This window comes from Symphalangus syndactylus, chromosome 12, assembly GCF_028878055.3.
Source record: "Symphalangus syndactylus isolate Jambi chromosome 12, NHGRI_mSymSyn1-v2.1_pri, whole genome shotgun sequence".
NCBI lineage: Eukaryota > Metazoa > Chordata > Mammalia > Primates > Hylobatidae > Symphalangus > Symphalangus syndactylus.
Genome location: NC_072441.2, coordinates 93,432,508 through 93,454,201, shown reverse-complemented (window position 1 = coordinate 93,454,201; position 21,694 = coordinate 93,432,508). Strand labels below are relative to the sequence as shown.

Here is a 21,694-nt window from a genome sequence, read left to right as displayed (position 1 = left end):
TTATTATAACTTTTTTCAAAGTGCATTTATCTAGTGTGTCTGTATTGTGTTCATAACAATCCTATCAGGGTGGCTTGACAGGTCTTTATTCTTCTGATTTTACAAAGAGAAAAGTAGGGCTTAGAGAGGTTAGGCCATTATTTTTTCTTGAAGTGTATAATTTAATAGTGTTTAGTGTATTCGGAGTTGTACAACCATCACAGTCAATTTTAGAGCATTTTTTCATCACCCCCCACCCCACCAACCACCAAAAGAAACTCTGTATTCATTAGCAGTGAATTTCCATTTCCTCCCAAACCTCCTCCCAGTCCTAGGCAAGGTTAGGTAATTTGCCTTAGGTCACACAGCTGGTGAGTAGTGGAGGTAAGAACAAAGGCTAGGTATCTGATCCTGTTTAACCTTGCTCTTTCAGATAGCCTGTCAGTGGCTTATGGAATGGACTGGAGTCTGAAGGCATAGACTCGGCTGGGTATGGGCCTCCGCTTTCCTCTCCAAACCAGCAGAGGGCCTGGTTGGGAACCACACTGTCTCAGCCAAGGGCTCAAGCAGTCTGATCAGCTGTGGTCATTCAGGCAACTTCTCTCTATGTTTAAGACCACAGTGAACTTGACCAATGAGGACTCGCTTTTGCAATGAGAACATTTTGAGTGTTAGTCAACTTACCCCGCCTTCCTAGCCACCTACAGGATTGTTGTCTTAGTCTTTTTCAATTTGGAGAGATAATTAACCCTGTGTCTTCCAACCCTTGCCTAGAAACAATTTAATTTTCTCAATAATTTATCCTTCAAAAGACTAGTAATTAATATAGCAAAATTGGACTACTCCAAAGAGAGATGGTATTCGATCCACTTAAGTTACTTCCCAAATTAGGACAAACACACTCAAACTTTATTCATTTGAACCTAATACAATGTCATGCACATAATTCTCTAAGCCTAGTGAACCATAGGGAAGCTGGATTAATGAGCTTTTATCTAGACTGAGCTCTGAGCCCCAAACATCTGAATCAACTTGTTATGAGCTCTACAGTCTCCTTCTTGGAGGCTGGCCAAATCAAAACAAAACAAGTTATGGTTTCAGTTAGTATATTTACCCAGGCTTGATTTGAATACAGTGATGTTGGTGGGGAGGAATCTTCTGATATTTCAGTTGCCAGTATTTGCAGAGTCTGACAAATCTATGTGTAGGTACATGCAGTATACACCCGTGATTATCAGTTTGGACTACATGTGGCCATGTTTTTATTAGATAGGGGAGAGAAAGAGATGGAAAAATTCAGAGAGGGAATGATGGAGAGAGAGAGAAAGCGTGTGTGTGTGTCTGTAGAGTGGAGACAGAGCTAAGGTAGGTGTTAGCTGAAGATCTATCCAAATGTGAAAAGGCCTGAAACTGATGCAAATCCACAGTAATTCTACCAATCAGTCCCAATACTGTCCTGTTTCCCTGAATACCTCCCAAGCACAAGGTCTCCCTTCATGAGCACCAGCCAGCTGAGGAAAGCAAAGGGAGAGGCATCCAGGCCGTGGCAGCCTGCCAGCACTCAGAGTGGAGACACACAGCTCCCCTTTGGGGCCTGCCTGGACGTCTGAGCTGGAGTGCCCTGCCTCTGACCTGCCCGGCCCCTCCCCCTGCCTGGCACAGAAACCCCCATCTGCAGTGGACATCTTTGAACAAAGGTGTCTTTCTTGGGACACTTTACCTACGGCCTGACTCTGGCATGCAGCTTGGTTTCTGTCTGCTCTGCTCCTGGAGTGCTTAGTGCACTGTGCTTGGAGATTTTCCTTGCATTCGCCCTGGTAGGAATTGCAGTGGCAGGGCAGCATAGTTGTGGGGAGTGGGGGGAGATGGGAGGGTCTGAGGAGATATGGGGATTTAAAATAAGTTCTGCCCCTCTTGTACTGAAAAGAATGGCTTTTCCAGCAGGAGCTCAGGGTCAACCTTTCACCCCCTCCAGAAAGCCTTCCCTTTCTTTCCTCACTCTTTAATAACAATAATGCTGCCTGCAGTTAGACAGCAGCTGATACTTTGCAAGCACCATGTATCCTTGGATCTTTATAACAACCCGTGAGGCAAATCAAAGCAGGTAGGGAGAGATAGGGGTTGAAGAAAGAGCATCCCAGCTGTGTGTCCTTGGGCAAAAGATCACCTTACTTTCTTCTTGGGCCTCAGTTTGCTCATCTGTAAAAAACTGATAACAAGGCATTTCCTGCCTCATAGGGTTGTAGTAGAAGCAGTGAACCAATGCAATTATAAAGTGATGCCATGTCAAGTATTAGGTAAACATAAGGAATTTTTAATTCATCTCATAGATGAAGAAATTGCATCTCAGAGACATGAGGAATTTTATCCAAGGGCACACACCTTAGTAGCAAAATTAAGACTAGGATCCAGGTCTCCTATTTTATGGCCAAAGTTACTTTCCACCACTCCACACACCTTCCCATAGAAAGAGTAATCTTTAGTGGTTATTAGTAATTAATGGGAGACAAAGCATTTGATTTTCCACACACTTGGCCCAAGGCATGTACAGGTAACTGTCAGTTGCTTACTATGTCTGCTATGCTGGCTAAACAGCCTGTTCCTTTCCTCCCTGCAGGGGTGCCTCTGGGCCTGGTCCTGGAAGTAGACAAGCCTTGCATGAAACCTGACCCTGCCACCTATGCCCTGTGTCTTTTGGGACAGGTTTCTGCACCTCTTTGAGGCTATGTTTATTCCTCGGTTAGGTGGAGTGTTCCAATAAGACCTTTCATGCCATGAAAGGCTGCCTGAGGCCCCAAAAGGCCCACACTCATCTCTGCACACACCTTCTCCCTTTCCTTCCTGTCCTTTGTAACACCTCCTTCCTCCCATTGGGCTTTCTAAATCCTCTCCTTCCTTACCTGGAAGCCTCCTTCATTCATTAACTTCTCTGGCTAATTGATACTCCTCTTTTTTAAATGCTCACACTTTTTTTTCAGTTTTTACTATGCCTGAAGAACTTAACCACATACACTTTAATATACTTTGTTATCTTTTACATGCCAACTCACTCTAATTCAGTTTTATGTTCCTTAAGAGCAAGGGGTTCTTCTTTTTTATCCCTTCACAGTACTCGGAACAGTGCTGAATGTGTAGTGGAATGCCAAGAACATTCGTATTTGAGGAGCCTCCATTCCAGGTCAATGTCTTGTTTCCATGTCATTAGGTATTTTATGCCCTTGGCATAAAGTGCCCTCTCTCCCCCTTTCCCCCTGGCAACTCCTGGTCACCATTTGTGTGATTTATTTTCAGCTCAAGTGACACCTGCACTGTGAACCCTTCCCTGGTCCCCTCTCTTAACTTCTCTGCACAGTTATTATTTTGGTGCTGGGTCTTTATCCTCTACTAATCACTTATCTCTGTGAGAGCAGAGGCTGAATCTTTATCATCCCTGGATTCTAGGATTGTCCCTGTGCAGTCCTCCACCCATGAGCCTGTAATAAATGCTTACTGAGTGTAAGAGTAAATGAAAGAACTCCAAGTCAAATCTTTTACCAGAAACCGTTTTTGGTCTGAGTAGAAACTTCCTTGAAGAACTATGTGTCAGACAGTTTCAAAACAGTAGCTACATGGACTTTGCTTTTCTAGAGAACTGCACTTTTTGCCTCTTGGATTTTAAATGCTGCTTTGAGTTCATTGCATTGAGAGTTGACTGCTGCTACTCTCAGGGAGAATGGAATTCTAGTCCTATAGTGCAGGGCAGTGACTGAAATAGCTTCCTATATATCCTGTCTTCATAAATTCCTCCCTTCTTTCTTTCCCCCCTCTCTCCACTCACAACAAATCCCAGACCCTTCCTCTACTCCCCCTGTCTAAAAGACATTTATGAGGCTCATCACTGGGGAAGCATCTGAGGCCCATTCCTGCCTCTCCCTGCCCTAGCATGAAGGTCTCTCATCCCCTCCCTCACCCTCGCCTCCTAGGCCAAGCTCAGATATCTCTTGCCCTGTTTATGGGCCGTTGGGATTTTTCCAACAACCTGAAATGAATCTCCGAGGCCCCACAGGTAGTGCAGCTCTGTCTCTGAGCCATAAACCATGGCTGGGTCTTTCATCTGCCATTGCTTATGTCATAAATGAGTGGGAGGAACAGCAAGGGGGAAAAACAGCCCTGAACCATTCCAGATTTTTTTTTTTTTTTTACAAGAAAGGGGAAAGAAAGGCCCTGAGAAACATGTTCAAACTTCGTGCCAAGCAAATTCATTTCACTCTGGTAGGCTGTGCGTGGAGACTTAATCTCTGGACTTCCCCACTAGGAGTCAGATTTATGCTGCGTTTGTGTCTAAATGGCCTCCAGGGATGCTGACATTTGTTGTTGGAGAGCGGCGAGTGGTGTTCCTTTCATCTCCACTGAGGGGTGTCAGCTTAAATTATGAGGGATCGCTTCGGCCTGCATCTGGGAGTGGGAGTCTCTGGCAAAGGAGAGGGGCTGCCTCTCCCTCCACTTCACTGCTCTGCTGTTAAAAGGTTTTTCTTCATCTTCTGCTCTCCAGTACTCCTCTTGGTTCTGGGGGCAGTCTCCTGGCTCTTTTAGAAATGTCCTTTCTCGTGAACAAATCGATCAGTGTAAATTTTAGGCACTGTATATTTTCATGGAGAAGCTGATATCCAAGTCAGGCAGGTCTGCCCCTGCTGAAAGAGAAAACAAAAGCCTCAGTGAGCACCCCAAGAGCAGCTTGGAAACTCCCCAGGAGAGTCAGAGGGCACCACTATATCCATAATATTTACAACACAGTAGATGGAAGCTGGGTGATGGTTAGCCAGGGTCTGGATTCCTGTTGGCAGCTGGGTTGTGGCATCTGTCTGTACTTTGAGAGGTGCCAAAAGGTTCCTCTGTTCCTCCATCTTCAGAATCTCTCTGGCTCAGATGCGCCAGGAGGCCCAAAATTCCACATTGGTGACTGTCGGGTAGTGGCATTTCTTATTAAATGCATATATGTTATTGACTGTGGGAGAGAACACATCAAACCATGCTAACCATGAGCAGTGTTTCCTGCCTCCAGAGTCAGAGCTGGAAGAACGGGACACAGGATGTGTAAGTTTTGATGGAGAACAAGAGGTCAGGAGAGGTCTAGGGCAGGGGTCAGCAAACTATGGTATGCAGGCCAAATCTGGCCTGATGCCTGTTTTTGAAATACATTTTATTGGAACACAGCCATGCCCATTCATATTGTCTGCGGTTGTTTCTGTGCTACAATTGCAGAGTTGAGTAGTTGCAACAGAGACTGTGAGGCATGCAAAGGCTAAAATGTTAACTCTCTGGCATTTTATAGGAAATGTCTGTAGACTCCTGGTCCAGAGCATGAAGTGCTTCTTAGAAAGCAAAATGGAAGATGTAAAGGGACAGAAGAGAATGAGGTATTGAATAGCAGGAAGAAAGACTCAAAGAAAGAAAACGTACCACAAAAGCAACAGAAACACTCCAGAGACAAACCACCACTACTACTGCCACCGTTAACCCTGAGCAACATGGGTTTGAACTGTGCGGGTCCACTTATATGTGGATTTTTTTCAACCAAATGCAGACAGTATTCAAGGGCTGTGAAACCTGCATATATGCACTGTGGGAGACCCACTTTTCCTGTAGCCAGGTTAGGCAGGACCAGCTGAGGGACTTGTGTAAGCACAGGTTTGAGTATGCACTTGAGTATGCAGGGATCCTGGAACTAATCCCTCATCCCTTTCCCCTTCTCTTTTCCTCGTGTTGAAAACAAATATGTTTTTCTCTTTTCTTGCAGGAATGTGGAGAGACGGAAGGAGCAGCCACCTGTGGTGCTCACCATCTCCCCCAAAAATAGGCCCCAATGGCTAACCTAGGAGGTGTTCTCCTCCCCTCTCTTCTCTGTTGGTTCACGATGGCACAGCAGTTCTTTGGGGATGTACACATGTCCCAGGCAAGGCTGAGTACAGCAACAGCAGTAGGAGGACCCCAGAAGGCCCTTAGCCATCCTGCCTCTGGGGCTCTGAACAAACTTCAGAAATTGCACTTTCCTTCTGCAACCAGCTCCAACTCTGCCTCCCTCTGTTGCTCTCCCTTCTCTCAAGCACACAGGCACAGTCCACACAACCAGCTCTACATGTTGGCTAGGGTCATATCTGCAAAGAGAGAGAAATGAACACCTGTAGTGTAAAACCTTAACTGAGACCCCCCCACTGATCCGAGACTGTAATTAACTGACAACACGTGTCAGAACTAAGAATATGTCTTTTATGTTGAAATAATAATGATTATTATTGTGATTTATTAAATACCAATTATTTCTGGATGGTGCTAAACCCTTTACATGTATCATCCCATTTAATTCCAACAACACTGTTACTTTCCCTGATGAGAAAATTAAGTCTTGAGAATGTGTTCAGAATGAAACACAGTAACTGGCGGAGCTAGAATTTAAGCCTGAGTTTATATAACGCTAAAGGCCATGCTTGTAGATACCATGTCACATTGCTTTCCTGGATTGTATCAATATAAATGAACCATTATCATTATTTTAGACTTTACATTTTCATTAGTTATGTTATCAATATCCATTTGCATCAAACTATGTGAGGAATGACTGTAAAAGGATCAATGCAAGTACTGTTTTATTGAACAGACTGGTATGAGGCATGAGGTTTCTGGAGATAATACAACTGCATTTTAAAATATATTCTATACTGGGGATTTCCCAGCTGTCTTTCTGAGCCTGGCCTGCAGACTCAGCCTCTTTTCTTGCCTACTTTGAAGGTGATCTGCATGATCCCTGGGGTGGGGCATTAGCTCCATTTCCTCAGAAATGTCAGTGAAGTCATCACTAGTTCTAGAGGAGCATTGTTTTTACCCCAGGGAGTCCACCACCAGAGAAATTGCTGGCCTCACTAAGCACCAAAGTTTGGGGTGCCTCTGAGCAGTAGGATCAATAGGGTCTAGCAAGGGCAAATCTGTGCAGTCAATGGCTTTCTTTTTCCTACCTTTTATCCTCTTGTGGGATCTTCTTATTTTCCCGAGGCTCTTAGTTCTTAAGTGCTTGTTTTTTCCTTGCCACTCTGAAAACCTTCTAGACAGATTTTATAATCCCCTCACACCAAGGTTATGTCTGAGATCAGCTTACCACATCACCCCCTGGAAAACAGCAACCTCAGACTTGAAGATGCCAGAGTAGCCACCCCTTGTCATGAGGATTCTCGCTTTAACTCTCTTCTTTAATCTTGTGGGGGGTTTTATTTGTACTATTGAGAGGGGTGAGGCAGAGGGAAAAGACACCCTTTTCATACCATCTATTAAGAGCCGCCTGAGTGCCAGGACTGTGTTAGTTGCTTTACACACAACAACCCTACTTCTGTGACACCCACTGTGTGGTATTATTGTTGTTGGTATATAGGTATGGAAACCAAGGCTCAGCAACATGACAGAACTTGCACAGGGCCATACTTACAGCATGGGGTCAGAACTGGGATGGAAACCTAGGTCTGCCTGTATCAGTCCCTTTTCAATTATATTGAAAGGGCCATGTCCTCAGGAACTCACGATTTAGTGTTCCCTTCATGTTCAACCTTGTATGTTCAAATGTTCATGGAAGGAAGAGGCCATTATCCTTTCAGATTAAATAAGTTTTTTTGGCTCTGGCAGAGCCAAAAATGAGAACTCAGCTAATGTCTACACTAAAACAGTATATGCCCATGGGCATCCTTCACAGAGGAGGACAGGAGGAAAGAAAAAGTATGTGTAGCTCACACACAGTAGGTCCTTTCATCTTTGCTTTCTTGAAGTGGCCAGAAGGGACTGGCACAGCTGTGGGAAAGCCACTGAGGCAAAGATGTTCACCAGAGAAAAGAGGGCAGCTGAGCTCTGTGAGAATCCCGAGAAAAATGAAGTTCTTGTTAGATCATTTGGGCATAGAATTGCCTATGGCTTTTATTATTATTATTTTGTTTTGGAGACAAGAGTCTTGCTCTGTCACCCAGGCTGGAGTACAGTGGCGTGATCTCGGCTCACTGCTGCAACTTCCACCTCCCGGATTCAAGTGACTCTCCTGGATCAGCTTCCCGAGTAGCTGGGATTACAGGCACCCACCACCACATCCAGCTAATTTTTTGTATTTTTAGTAGAGACGGAGCTTTGCCCAGGATAATCTCAAACTCCTGAGCTCAGGAAATCCACCTGCCCTGGCCTCCCAAAGTGCTAGGATTATAGGCATGAGCCACCACACCCAGCCTGCCTATGGCTTTTAATGCCAAAAGTAAAAAGAAGTCTCTCTTACACAGGTATGTCCCAGACCCTAGAAGCACCTTCTCAGGAGTGTGATGTCTGTGGAATGTAAGAGGTAGCCTGGAAAAAAAAGTGACATATACTAGAGATTTTATTTCCTTTCAGAGTTAACCCTCATGTTGTTCACTGCTTATAGAGTTGAAGTATTTCAAATAGTTAGACAATTACTTTAACAGTAGAGAGTTATTTACTTTACAGAAAAGCAATGTTGATTAGTTATCAGTGTTACCTGTCCATTCTGAGTTATCTGTACTGGCAGATAATCAAATGCTTTTCTCTATGGCCTTTTTAACAATAATATTTCCTACCACTTGGCAGTAACTAGAGTTTCAGACACAGTGTCTAGGTCTAGTCTTGAAAAATGACGATTTTGCTGAAGAGTACATTTAGTTGTAGAGAGTTAAGTAAGTTGCCTGTATTAGTCCATTTTCATACTGCCATAAAGACATACCGGAGACTGGATAATTTGTAATGAAAAAAGTTTAATCGACTTGCAGTTCTGCATGGCTGGGGAAGCCTCAGGGAGCTTTCAATCATGGCAGAAAGTGAAGGGGAAGAAAGCAGGTCTTACATGGCAAAGCAGGAGAGAAAGAGTGTGAAAGAAGCCACACACTTTGAAACCATCAGATCATGTGAGAACTCACTCACTATCACAAGATCAGCATGGGGGAAACTGACCCCATGATCCAATCACCTCCCACCATGTCCCTCCATCAACACGTGGAGATTACAATTCTGGGGACTCAGAGCCAAACCATATCATTGCCCAAGGCCACGCAACTAGTAAATGTGGAGCCAGGATGTGATGCTGTGATAAAGCCTGAGGTGTAATGGTGGACTTTCTACTGCCTGTCTCTGGGTTTTAGAAGTATTTTTCTTAGCCTCTTCCTGGAAGCTTTCAAATCAATACCACATAGGTTATTGCTCTCATACATAAAGCCATCCTGGAAATGTGGACCTGGAGGCCTTGCTATGGAATAATATACAGCTCCAGGAACTGGCTTTCAGGGACTCACAACACTGTCTTTTGCTTCTTTCAGGTAAAAGTGATGATGAAGAAAGTCTCTGCAAGTCAGCCCATGGGGCAGGGAAAGGAACTGCTGAGGAAGGCAAGGACCATAAGCGCCCCAAACGTCCGAGAACCATCTTGACAACTCAACAGAGGCGAGCATTCAAGGCCTCATTTGAAGTATCCTCCAAGCCCTGCAGGAAGGTATAGGAGGGGGCAGGGAGGAAAAGGAGCTGGGCCCCACTTCTCTGTGTGCACTCAGACCCTTCTGGGATCTCAGTGGGCATTGGGGGTTAGAGTGGAAAGGAAGGCTGTTCAGACAGAGCCTGCACAGGTGGCTCAAGCCCGTTGGAGACTCCAGAGATCACTAAGCTGTGGCCAGGGTGTGACAGACTCTCCTCAAGCTTTCATGCATGCACATCAACTCCAAATGGCCCCTGTCACACCTTTCATTTCATGGCGCACAATGGGAACAGTAATAATGATAGGTGCCCATTGTGGTGTAGACCCAGATGCTGTAAAGCAAAGAGTATAAAAACAGAGTGGCTTGCAGTACTCTTTTTTGAGTCTGGCTTTTTCCACTTGGTGTGGTGGTTTGGGGATTCATTCATTCCTATTTCAGCATTCCACTGTATAGGTGTGCCATGGTTGGTTTGTCCATGCACCTGTTGATGGGTGTTTGGGGTTGTATCTAGTTTGGGACTGTTTCAAATAGGACTGCTATGGACATTCATGTAACAAAAAATACAGTGGTTTAATGAGACAGGAGTTTATTCTCTTCCGTCACAATCCAGAGGTGAGCAAGGCAAGGCTGGTAGATGGCTCTGTTATCCATCTCCTGGGTCCAAGCGACTGCTCCAGTTGTCACCATGTTTCCAGCCACCAGGTAGAGAAAGAGGAAATGGAGGGCAAGCACCCTGCTTTTTAAGGATGTATCCAGGGGTTGCTCAAATCATTTCTCCTCATATGTGTTGGCCAAAATGTAGTCCTGTGGCCACACTTCCTGCAGGGAAAGTTGGGAAATGAGTCTGTCTCAGTGACCAAGAACCTTGCTAAACTTAGTGATTCAATTACTCATAGGAGGAAGAAAGAATAGATATTGGGGATAATTAGCAGTCTGCCATAAATAGCAGCACCCATTTATTGAGTACTTATTGTTTATCGGCTGCCTGTCATATACTGAGTACTATCTTTTACATGATAAAAATAAATAAAATAGGGTATTCTTTACTGAAATTCATAAAGGAAATACATTTTGAAAAAATGTTGGCATTATTTTTGCTGCGTCCTTTTCTGTATTAGTCAGCTTTGTCTGTGATAAAAACAAACAAACAAACAAAAAGTCATCATGGTTCCCAACAAACATGTATTTTCTTTTCTTGGGCTGTGCATTGGCTGTGGCCCAGCTGGGTGCAGGTTCCAGCCTGCTCCACCTGTCTGTCATTCGAGGGTCCAGGCTGAAGGAGCAGCCCCCTCCTGGGTGTGTTGTTCTCATGAGGATGGCAGGAAGCAAGAGGCCTAGTCAAAGTGGGAAGCCCATCGAAAATCTCTTGCTGGGTATCAGACACATCACATCCCACAGGCCAAAGCAAGGCATGGGCTTAGCCCAGCATAGGTGCAGTGATGAAGCACACACCCACCACGGCAGGGGAGGGAAGGATAGATATTTGTTGAGCAATAGTCCAGCCTATCACAACTTCTGATCTTTGGAAAGATTCAGCTGCAGACTCACTTTTTCTGCCCTTGCAGCTCCTTATGCTCCAAGAGAGGTATTGGTAGAAAGAGAAATGCCCCCAAATTGGGCTTGCACTAGGACAAATTATAATCTTCCTCACTTATTTACTTCTTCCATGTATACTAAACTCCCAGCCCATGTATGGCTTTGTGCTGGGTGCTTGTCCCTGGGCAGCTTCCAGGTAACCAGCAAGAAGGAGATGTGTGTACACATTACTGTAACACCAGAGAGGGGGCTCTGAGGACCATAACAGAGGGGAAGCCAGGAAGCAAGGGAAGGGAAAGGTCACTTTGGTCTGGGCAATCAGGCAAGGCTTTGTGGAACAGGTGGCTTTTGAGCTGGGCCTCTGAGGAATGGATAGGGTTTCAGCAGGTGGAGGTGGGCCCCTGAGTACACTCCTATTTTAGTTGGCTTAGCAGAAGGATGTGCTATAAAAACCTGTTCTAATCATTCCACTTCTAAGCCTTGCCCCAAGTGGCATGATAAAGGGGAAGTATTTCTCAAGGCTTCCATTTGCTCTACTCACACGTTTATTCAAGGAGCTCTTTCAATCCCATCTCCTCCCCAGGATCTAATCAAGAGAGGGCAGTGTCTCTCAGGTCCCCCTCTGAAAATCTGTGCTTCTTGCCCCTTCTCTTCTCAACACCTTGCCAGACCCTCACTGTGTGCCTGTATGGTAGGCAGATGTTTAAATGCATCTCTTTATTATCTGGATTCCAGTTGTCCTGTCTCCACCACAGCCCTGGCACACATGCTGGCCTCAGAGTTGTCTACCTGGCTCTGCCGGGTTCCAGATGGCTCTCATCTTGTTCTCTTTGGGCAGGGCTCACTCGGGGTAGCAGTCACTATGGATATTCGTGAAACACCCAAAGTTACCTAGAGATATGAGGGACAAAACCAAAAATTAAGGTCAATGAATTTAGGCAAGAGAGGAGACCAAGAGAGAGCCATTTGTTTTTCCAAAGTGATTTTCACTCTCAGATCTCCTTAAGTAGATCAATGCATATGCGTGGCTTATAGCTAAAGCACAACAATAGACTAGTGTCTAAACCACTTGAAGGCCTAATTTCCAGAGCAAGAGAAATCCAGAAACACCTCTTGGGAATGCACATGTAAATTAATAATTATTCTTTTGTTTCTTTACCTGGTGAAAGACTTTCTACCTGAAGGGAAGCAATGTTCTCATGTTTGTGTTTATGCCCAACATTAAAAACTATCCAGCTCCTAAAGCAGATACAGTCTTTTGGCCCCCTCATGTATTATATAGGAGATGTTCTACCTCCTACCCTGAGATGCCAGTGTGTCTACATTTCTCATGTTCAATTTTTCCAAGGTGAGAGAGACTCTGGCTGCAGAGACAGGGCTGAGTGTCCGTGTCGTCCAGGTGTGGTTCCAAAACCAGAGAGCGAAGGTAACCTGCTTCTTACTTTTATCTGTCCCCGTGTTGCTGGTTTCCTGAAATAATCACAGTAGGACATTGTACTTGCTGCCAGGTTTTCTCACCTTAGCTCATTGGATAGAGTAGTTCTCTTGATTCAAAAATTCTGTTATCAATAATTATTTTGGCCACAGCAGCCCTGCAGAAGGGGAGAGAGAAGGCATTCATTTTAGTGAAATTGCTTGTATTTTCCTAGTGGCCATGACTGTGAATTTGGCCAGCCATCTGTATGAATAAATGTCTTTCTGTGTCTTTTGGTAAAAGCATGTTCTTTAATTTATATTTATTTAATGCAAATACCAAAGTTATTTTAAAAGTAGCATGCATATGACTGGTCCAAGACAATATTATGACAGGGTAGAATGAGTGCCTTTTCTTACTTCTTCCAGGGCCCAGCCCTCACTAATATAGGCCCAAGCTGTCATACTGTCCTCTGGATCCAATGAAGCTCTATATTCCCTCATCATGGTTTTAGTTTTAGACCTTTTGCTCATTCATCTTCCTACCTCTAAAAATACACGTGCCCTGTGGACTGTTTCTCAAGAGCCCTGATCTTTAGTGGATGATATGAGGAAAAAACAAACTCTATGTTTCCTCTGCTCTTACACTGTAACAATCAGCGCAGAATGCTTCTGTGACAAAATATGTGGAGATATTCTTCATAGGCCAAGCAAGCAATCAGTTGTGCAGTGGATACCAACTGGGTGTCCTCTAATTCTGACACTCTCTACCTGGAAATAGTGTCAGATTTCACAGGTTGAGGGTTCAGCCCCACAAGATTGCCCTCCTCTTCAGATGCCAATTGCAAGCTCCAGGTTGTTTTACCTGTGCTTCAGATCAACTGGCTATAAATTGGGATTCCAGTGACCCCACTCCTTGGGTTTGATTAATTTGCTAGGGCATCTCACAGAACTCAGGGAAATACTTGCTTATATTTACTGCTTTATTATAAAGGATATTACAATGGATGCGAATGAAGTGATGCATATGGAGAGAAATGGGGGAAGGGTGTGAAGCTTCCATGCCCTCCTTGTGCACCCCAGCCTCCAGGAACCTCCATGTAGTCAGCTGTGTGGAAGCTCTCGATCCCCATCCTTTTGGGGTTTTATAGAGGTTTCATAATGTAGGCATGGTTAATTAAATCACTGGGCATTGATGGTCAACTTAACTTTCAGCCCATCCCTTTTCCACAGAGGTTTGGGGGTGGGGCTGAATGTTCCAACCATCTAATCATACCTGGGTCTTTCTGATTATCATTCTCCACCCTGAAGCCACCTAGGGGCTGACAGCTGTCAGTCAGTCGTTAACATTCACATAGGCATCACTTTGGGGAGTCCAAAAATTTTAGGAATCGTATGCCAAAAAACAGGGTCAACGACCAAATATATGCTTTACAGTATCACAGGTTATCTCATTATTTGATCATGATTGGTTAAGGTAGCATTTCCCTAACTGACATCCTCAGAACAGGGCTGTTGATGTGTACCAGAGAAAGACTCCATAGTGCAATAAGTTGCAGAGGCCCTATAGCCTATGGATTCATAGAGCACAGGGACACATTTAAAGCTCTGAAAAATCTTGCAATAAAGAAAAATTTTACAAAAATCTAGTGTTTCCTACACACAGACACATACACACACTCACAGTATATGTCAACATCTCGTGGAACCCTAATGCTCTATGGAACACAGTTTGAGAAATATTGAGTTAAAATATTCCTTCAGGGGGCCAGACGCGGTGGCTCACGCCTGTAATCCCAGCACTCTGGGAGGCTGAGGCGGGTGGATCACGAGGTCAGGAGATCGAGACCATCCTGGCTAACATGGTGAAACCCCGTCTCTAGTAAAAACACAAAAAAATTAGCCGGGCGTAGTGGCGGGCGCCTGTAGTCCCACCTACTCGGGAGGCTGAGGCAGGAGAATGGCGTGAACCCGGGAGGCGGAGCTTGTAGTGAGCCGAGATCGCGCCACTGCACTCCAGCACTCCAGCCTGGGTGACAGAGCAAGACTCCGTCTCAAAAATAAAAAATAAAAAAATATTCCTTCAGGGAAGCTTGCACGTTAGCAGGGTGCTTTGGAAGAGGCATGAATCTCTGGGTAGGCTCACCTCCATCTTAAGGGCCAGCAGGGGAAAGGAACAGCCTCTTGGCTTACCCCAAATCACAACCTCTTGTTCCATACGTCTAGGCTGGGCTGCAGATTTCACAGTCACACACTTATTACCTAATGTAAAATGGTCACACCACAAGCAGCAAGTTTTATTTGCTGAGGAAAAATCCCTGTTCCTGCTAAGACAAGCTGCACCCCTGCTTCCCAGCCAGCTGTCTTTATACTGCTGCAGAGTAGAAGAGCTCTCAGCTGCAATGCCTCACGCACACGGGGCTGGCCACTGTTGCTCCTTTACTAAGTAAGAGCCAGAGCTTTGCCAATAAGCCCTCTCCCGGGGAAGGTGTCTCTTCCAGGCACCCCTCCTTACTTTGTGAACATGCTGCAGGCCACCTGACTTCTAATCCTATGGTCCTCTCCTTATCAGATGAAGAAGCTGGCCAGGCGACAGCAGCAGCAGCAGCAAGATCAGCAGAACACCCAGAGGCTGAGCTCTGGTAAGCTGGTGCCTCCTCCCAGGCAGTTCTGGCTGGAATCCAGGCTGTTCCTACCAGAGGCTTCCCACTACCTAGCTCTTTGGATGACATATCTGGACTCAGTGAAGCCTAGACCGCACCCGCTGGAGAGATAAGGCCTTCAAGGAAGACTGAGCCATGAGGAACTTGTGAGAGGGTTGAGGGCTCCTGAGCTGCAGGCTTAGAACTGCTGATTGGGGATGGCACTGACTTTATCCACAGCGTCTGGGCCTGGATCCCACCACAATGTCAGGGAGAATGTGTCAGGACTACTTGCAGAGTCACAGATACATTCAGTTTCTCATCTTGCTTAGTTCTTCTTCCAGGCTAATCGATTTAATAGAAGACACCTCGGTGACTTGCCTTTTTACAAAATAACATAAAGTAGTAAAAATAATGATAGTAAAATAACAATGCCCTCCTTTGTTGAACACTTTTATAGATTGGTGTTCTCATACATGCTGACTTGACTTTTACAACACCCATTCCTGGAGGTGAGTGGAGAAGTTGTTATTATCCCCATGTCACAGATGAGCAAACAAAGGCTCTGCAAGATTGAATGTGGCCCTAGATCAGTAAGGGTGGGGGCTGGGACTAGAACTCTAACTGTTTTCCACAGGCCGTGGGCCTTCTGTTCTCTACCCAGATGTACTTTTGAAAAAGTCAGGGTGATATGAGGATTAGGGAGGAGGGTGAAGAGAGACAGACTGTGGGAGACTTCATGGAAGTTAAAAGAAAAAAAAAAGAAGCATTACTATATTAGAACAATGTCATTCTTAAAGGCTATGCCCCTCGGCACCCAATTCAGCTATCCAGAATTCCTTGAATGGTCTGTACCTTAAAACAGGGCTTCTTACATTTTAATATGCATGTAAGTCACCTGGGATTTTGGTAAGGTGCAGATTCCAATTCATAAGGAAGGTCTGGGTGGGCCCCAAGATTCTGCCTTTTTAACAAGCTTTTTGGTGGTGCCATTGCTGCTAGTCTATGGACCACACTTTGAAGTCTGTGGAATGTCATCCTAGTTCTCAGGCCCCTCAACAGAGCCTCTTTTCCTCACATGACCCTGCCTTGTGCTTGACACCGGGTCTTGGCTTAATCCAGAATTTGACTCTTGCAGCCAAGAGTTCCCTTAGTTTCTTATGTTCTAGACTAAACAGTATGTTAGCAACAAGGTAGATGTTAGGGAGAGAAGAAATAAAACAGGGCATAGGTGTGGGGAAGGGTGGAGCAGAAGCTGGTTAGATCTGAATTCTGCCCTCAGCTCCGCCCCTAAGGCTCTTTACGTGGGACCAACTTTTCCTTGTTCCTCAGGCTGTGTGTATCCCTAGGGTAGGGCCCTAATGCCTGCTAGTCCTACCTCACAGGACCCCTGTGCAGTTCAAAGGGAGAAGAATGCATCAAAGCATATGAGAACACAAACTCATATGGCTTGGGACTTAATTTAAATAATTCTAAAGGCGCTCCAAAGGTAGACTTAAGAAAGCAGAGGCTGGTGGGAAATAGTTTCTGTTCTTCCCAGGTTCAGAGAACCTCAGCAAAATGTGGAAGCAGGAAGTGAATCCTGCTTTTCTTATAAAATTCTATCTACAAGCATAGCAAGATATAATTCCAAAGCATACACAGTCCTATGGAATCTTCCCATCAGCCCCATGAGGTCAACTGGTCACAACTCCCACTTGACTGATGGGCTCATACTGGGTTATCATAGAAAGATCTTTAGATATATCTATTCTAGTGACTGCCAAACATGTGGCTAGCATCAAAACCTTTTGTTGAAATAATATATTTGAAGGATGTTCTCAGAGTTCAACATCCCAGCCCCTACCCTATTCCTATCCTCCAAGGTGATTCCTGATGGCCTCTGGTAGGACAAAGGCTGGGACCACTGATGTCACCTCATCCCATTTTATTTTATAAATGAGGGAATCAGGACCCAGGGAAATCACATGTCAGGCTGCACATTGAGAATGACCTGTCTTCTTCTTTGTTCCACAGCTCAGACAAATGGTGGTGGGAGTGCTGGGATGGAAGGAATCATGAACCCCTACACGGCTCTGCCCACCCCACAGCAGCTCCTGGCCATCGAGCAGAGTGTCTACAGCTCAGATCCCTTCCGACAGGGTCTCACCCCACCCCAGATGCCTGGAGACCACATGCACCCTTATGGTAAGAGGGACTCAACTCCCCCGGGCCCTCTCATAACTTGTGTGGGTTTCTCATTCCCTCCTAAACACATCTAGGCAGTTCCCAGCTGCTCACTGAAGCTCCAAAGCAGAATAATGTGCCCTACAAAATACTGCCAGAATCGCCTAACCAATGACTACAGGAGAAAGACCTTGATGCATATTCATTAATGACACTTCCATTTATCTTGTTTTCAAAGCTTCTTGTTTGTTGGCTTTAAATAGGAAGTTGTGCTCTCCTCGTAGACCTGTTTGTTGTCATTGAATTCTGCAAGTCTTGCGCTTCATGCCAGATATCAGCGGTATCAGTGCTACAGAAGGCCTTAATTAAGCAAACGTTTACCTAAAGTAAGAAAAGATATAAAAAGCACAGAAGACAAATTTTCTAACTGGACTATCCTACTATGGATACTAATAGGTGCTCTAATTTAACTAGTGAAACATAAACTGACTTGTAAGGTGAAAATATCTCCCTTATACCAACCCCACCCAAAGAAGCATTGATTTAAATGCTGCATATATGGGTAGCTGAGCCTCTCCCACTTACCCAGCTTTGTGCTTAAGCTAATGGACAACAACCAGGGGCCTGAGGACCCAGGGTAGGGGGCTGGGTGAGCTTTGGAGTGAAGGCTCAAGTTCAACCTCAGCCAAGTATAGGGCATTACATTTTATACAGAGAAGGTTAGTGGTGTATGTAATGCATTGGTCTGTACTGTGTAATCTGATAGATTACACTGATAGTTAAAAAATAATCTTATGCAGTAAGCCTTCAAAACATTAGTATCAGAGATTCATGCCACAGATCACAGATTTTGTCAAACAACTTTTTTTTTTGCCTTCATTAAAAAAAATTCTGTTGTTAAAATCACCCCTACCTTCCCATATCACACATTCAGCAAACATTTATTAAGATTTAGCCCTTGACAAGCCCTTCACTGGCCGACCCCATTCATTGGATGTTCAGTGATAGCCACCCTCTTGGCTTCCTTAGAAGGCACAGGTCACATCTGTACCATTCTTTACTCCACAGCTGTGGGAAAACAGGGCAAATACATTTTTTTGCAAATTCTTTTCAGAGTCTCAGGGGTTGTGTTACATGAAGTATCCCTGTGATGAATCCTTTAATAAAATGAATATTTAAAGCCCCATGACAAGTTGTATAAACTCCAGTTTTCACCTCTCCTATTTACTTGAAGTGGAGGCAGAACATTCTTTGCCTTCAGGTCCTGGTTGCAGTGATTTCTCAGCTCTTCCACTGTGTGCCCTACTGGCTTCCCTATCAAAGGTGTAAATTAGTTGAAGGTAGGCACCTAACCTTCCTTTTCTTTGCATTACAAATTTGGGGTAACAGCTGATAGTAGACCCTTGGTGTTTGAAAGAACAAATGTTATCACAGGAGTTTTCATTAGCTTCACTTGAAGAGCTTTTGTTTTGTTTTGTTTTTTGTTTATTGGTTTTACCATCCCTCCTTCAAGCATCATTTTTCAGGCCCAAGTCCTGTAGGAGCTCTGCCCTGTCTCTCCAGCCTCTGGTGACATGTCCTGCCTACTCCCCACACTCCCTGTCTAGACACTGTGACATTTGCTATGCTGCACTCAATTTAGCACTTTGTCATATCCTGGTTTAGATTGTTTTCACTTGTTGCACTTTGGACATGAGCCCCCTAAAGAGAATATAGACTTTTTGTAGAAAGTTTCACCTGGAGCCTGTGCTCAGGCAACACTTGTTGAATTCAGCTGAATATCCTAGCACTGAAATGAGTCACTTCTTCCAGACCCTCATGCCAGTGTTTCGTCTCCATTTCAGGTGCCGAGCCCCTTTTCCATGACCTGGATAGCGACGACACCTCCCTCAGTAACCTGGGTGACTGTTTCCTAGCAACCTCAGAAGCTGGGCCTCTGCAATCCAGAGTGGGAAACCCCATTGACCACCTGTACTCCATGCAGAATTCTTACTTCACCTCTTGAGTCTTCCTCTAGAGTTCTGTGACTAGGCTCCCATATGGAACAACCATATTCTGTGAGGGGTCGCTGGCTTTAGGACAGGGAGGCCAGGGAGGAGGTGGGTTGGGGAGGGAGTTTTGTTGGGGATGCTGTTGTATAATGATATGGTGTAGCTCAGCATTTCCAAAGACTGAATACATTATGGATTGCATAGTTTAATGTTTCTAATAAGAGTCTTAGCATTAGATATGAAGACGTGTTTATCATTAAGGACAGAGACTTTTAATATAGACATTCTCATGCAAACTAGATACTTAGGGACTCCTAACAACTTCCCACCATGTCGGGGAAGCTCTTATCAAGAGGTGCATATGTCTATCCATCTACACACCAATAGACAGAAGGACAGATAGATAGATGTGTGTGTGTGTGAGTGTGTAACCTTTCATATTTTACCCTCAAAGTTTATTCCTAATTATAACAGACACCAACTGTACAGCAAAAGTAACTTTATTTTCAGTGTGAACTATATTTAAGGAAATGCTTGATGCACTTAAGTTATAAAATGAGATAATTTACTTTTATAAACTTTATTTTTAGTTTGACAAGACTTGTCAGCAGGGCAGAGAGGGCTGCTCCACCTAGCCCCATAGCTTTGAGTGCTTGGGTTCATTCTGTTTTCAGAGTGTCTTTCAGATCTGGAAAGAAATTCTGTGTGGCTGATGGTGTTCTCTCTTGCATTCTTGCTCTCTTTGGGGTTGAATCACTGGGTAGGGGTGGGACAGAATAATCCCAGATCACGTTCTGAGAAAATGTAAAGCCCAGACTCCTGGGCTTTCTTTTAAATTCTGACAAGTGGTTGTTGAGCAGTGCTAGGATGGTCGGTTCAGCTCTTGAGCTTCAGTATCTGCAAGTGTGGATGAGGCTAATAGTATGTACCTACCTCACTGGGAAACACCAAGGCTTAATTCATTCCCAGGACACATGAGCGGGGCTGAGACTAATATCTGATATTTGTTTAAGATAAAACCAGGCCACTCACTTGGCAAAGGAGGGTACATAGGGTTGCAGAGCAGGAGGGCTCCTGAATTCCAGAGGGCAGTTCTGCCTGCTGAAGTCCCTCTGCAAAGCCTGTGCTGGAGGAGACACCAGCTCAGAGCAGCTCAGAGGGATCCCAGAGTCCCAGAGTGGGGAGGAGGCAAAGGCTGAGGGGATAGAGGAGGAACTGGTGGTGTTCTAGAGCAGGGGTGGGCAAACTCCTGCTTGCAGGCCTGCTTTCTATGGCTTGCCAGTGAAGAATGGTTTTTACTTTTTTTTGAGGTCATTAAAAAAAAGGAGAAGAAGAATATATAACAGGCTGTCTGTGGCCTGGAAAGCCTGAAATATTTGCTATCTATATTGTCTGGCCCTTACAGAAAAAGTTTGGGGCCCCTTGTTTTAGAAGGTCGGTTTCTAAAGAACCTCATGGAGCTCATAGAGGCAGAAGGTTCCGGTGGAAACCCTTGGCTCTTCCTTCCAACTCACTCTTCTGATCCTCAGCACAGAAGACCCAGCAGCCATTGTACATGGGGACAGTTCCACACCCTGGTCTCCAGTTGCGGTGCTAGGATGGGATTGTTCTGTGCTAGGAAGTCTCCTGGGAACCCAAAATGAGTTGGTGGGGAAGACAGAGGGTCACTGTGGACCCATCCGGGAGGGGCCAGGACAGGCTTGGCCTCATTTCTGGAGACAACATTGGAGACTTGAACACAGAGACACATCCCTATCACTCTGGCAAGGCCAGAGGGAACATGTCCCCTTATGTTAGAGTCTGTGTTGTGTGATTTTTGTGCTCTTGTTTATAATTTATGCAAACCACCAAGAAACCCAAACCAGTCTGATGAGTGAAAATTATGCAGATGCTGTATGGCCCCACAGGTTTCTGTGGTAAAGACCAGTTGGCGAATGTAGCAGATACTATGTGAGTGAAAATGAATAGAGATCCTTATTCCACTCCTTAATGGCATACCAAGATGAAATTAAAATCTCTTACAAATGAGCTGTTGTTTATTCAGGGGTGGGATGGTGGGTGGGGAACCAGGGGGACATGGGAGTTTTGTCTACAAAGCCATGGGGATGAGCTTATGGCGAAGCTTTGAATGAATGGAAAGGATGACTACGGCAAAACATAAAGAGAAAAGGGTCTTCAACTTCTTGCCAAGATGGAAGAAGACTCCAGTCTTTACAAAAAAATCCCACAGAAGGAGGCAGTGGGAGCTTTCCATCACCACCATCAAGTTCCCTCAGGGCAGAGCAGTTTGAGATATGTGATGAGGGAACATTTGCTTGGAAATCAGAACAGAGTGATGGGGCAGGAGAAGGATTTCTCATGCAGGACTGAAGGCAGATGCCTAGCCAGGATGAGAGAGCCGGGCAGCAGACAGTGGCTCCCTGACCGAGTCTCCCAAAGTTCTCAACAATTTTAAATGTGATGTATGGTGGGCAATTAGGACTATGGA

At 44.9% G+C, this 21,694-nt stretch overlaps 1 protein-coding gene and 1 long non-coding RNA gene across 3 annotated transcripts in view; one reads left to right on the top strand and one right to left on the bottom strand.

The window, feature by feature from the left end:
• The window catches only part of LMX1A (LIM homeobox transcription factor 1 alpha), a 154,122-nt gene extending 132,888 nt beyond the window's left edge, over window positions 1-21,234 (top strand). For both annotated transcript variants that reach the window (XM_063628176.1, XM_063628177.1), the window contains exons 5-9: window positions 9,306-9,478; window positions 12,343-12,420; window positions 14,980-15,049; window positions 17,066-17,236; window positions 19,060-21,234. In XM_063628176.1, coding sequence (XP_063484246.1) covers window positions 9,306-9,478; window positions 12,343-12,420; window positions 14,980-15,049; window positions 17,066-17,236; window positions 19,060-19,220 — 653 coding nt within the window. In that variant the 3' untranslated portion in view covers window positions 19,221-21,234. The remainder of the gene's footprint in view (window positions 1-9,305; window positions 9,479-12,342; window positions 12,421-14,979; window positions 15,050-17,065; window positions 17,237-19,059) is intronic.
• Window positions 11,642-15,542, bottom strand: LOC134734776 (uncharacterized). The gene is made up of 3 exons (XR_010117778.1): window positions 14,923-15,542; window positions 12,513-12,586; window positions 11,642-11,885 (listed from the first exon to the last, which is right to left on the bottom strand). It is a non-coding gene; the product is annotated as an uncharacterized lncRNA (long non-coding RNA).
• Window positions 21,235-21,694: the final 460 nt, after the last annotated feature.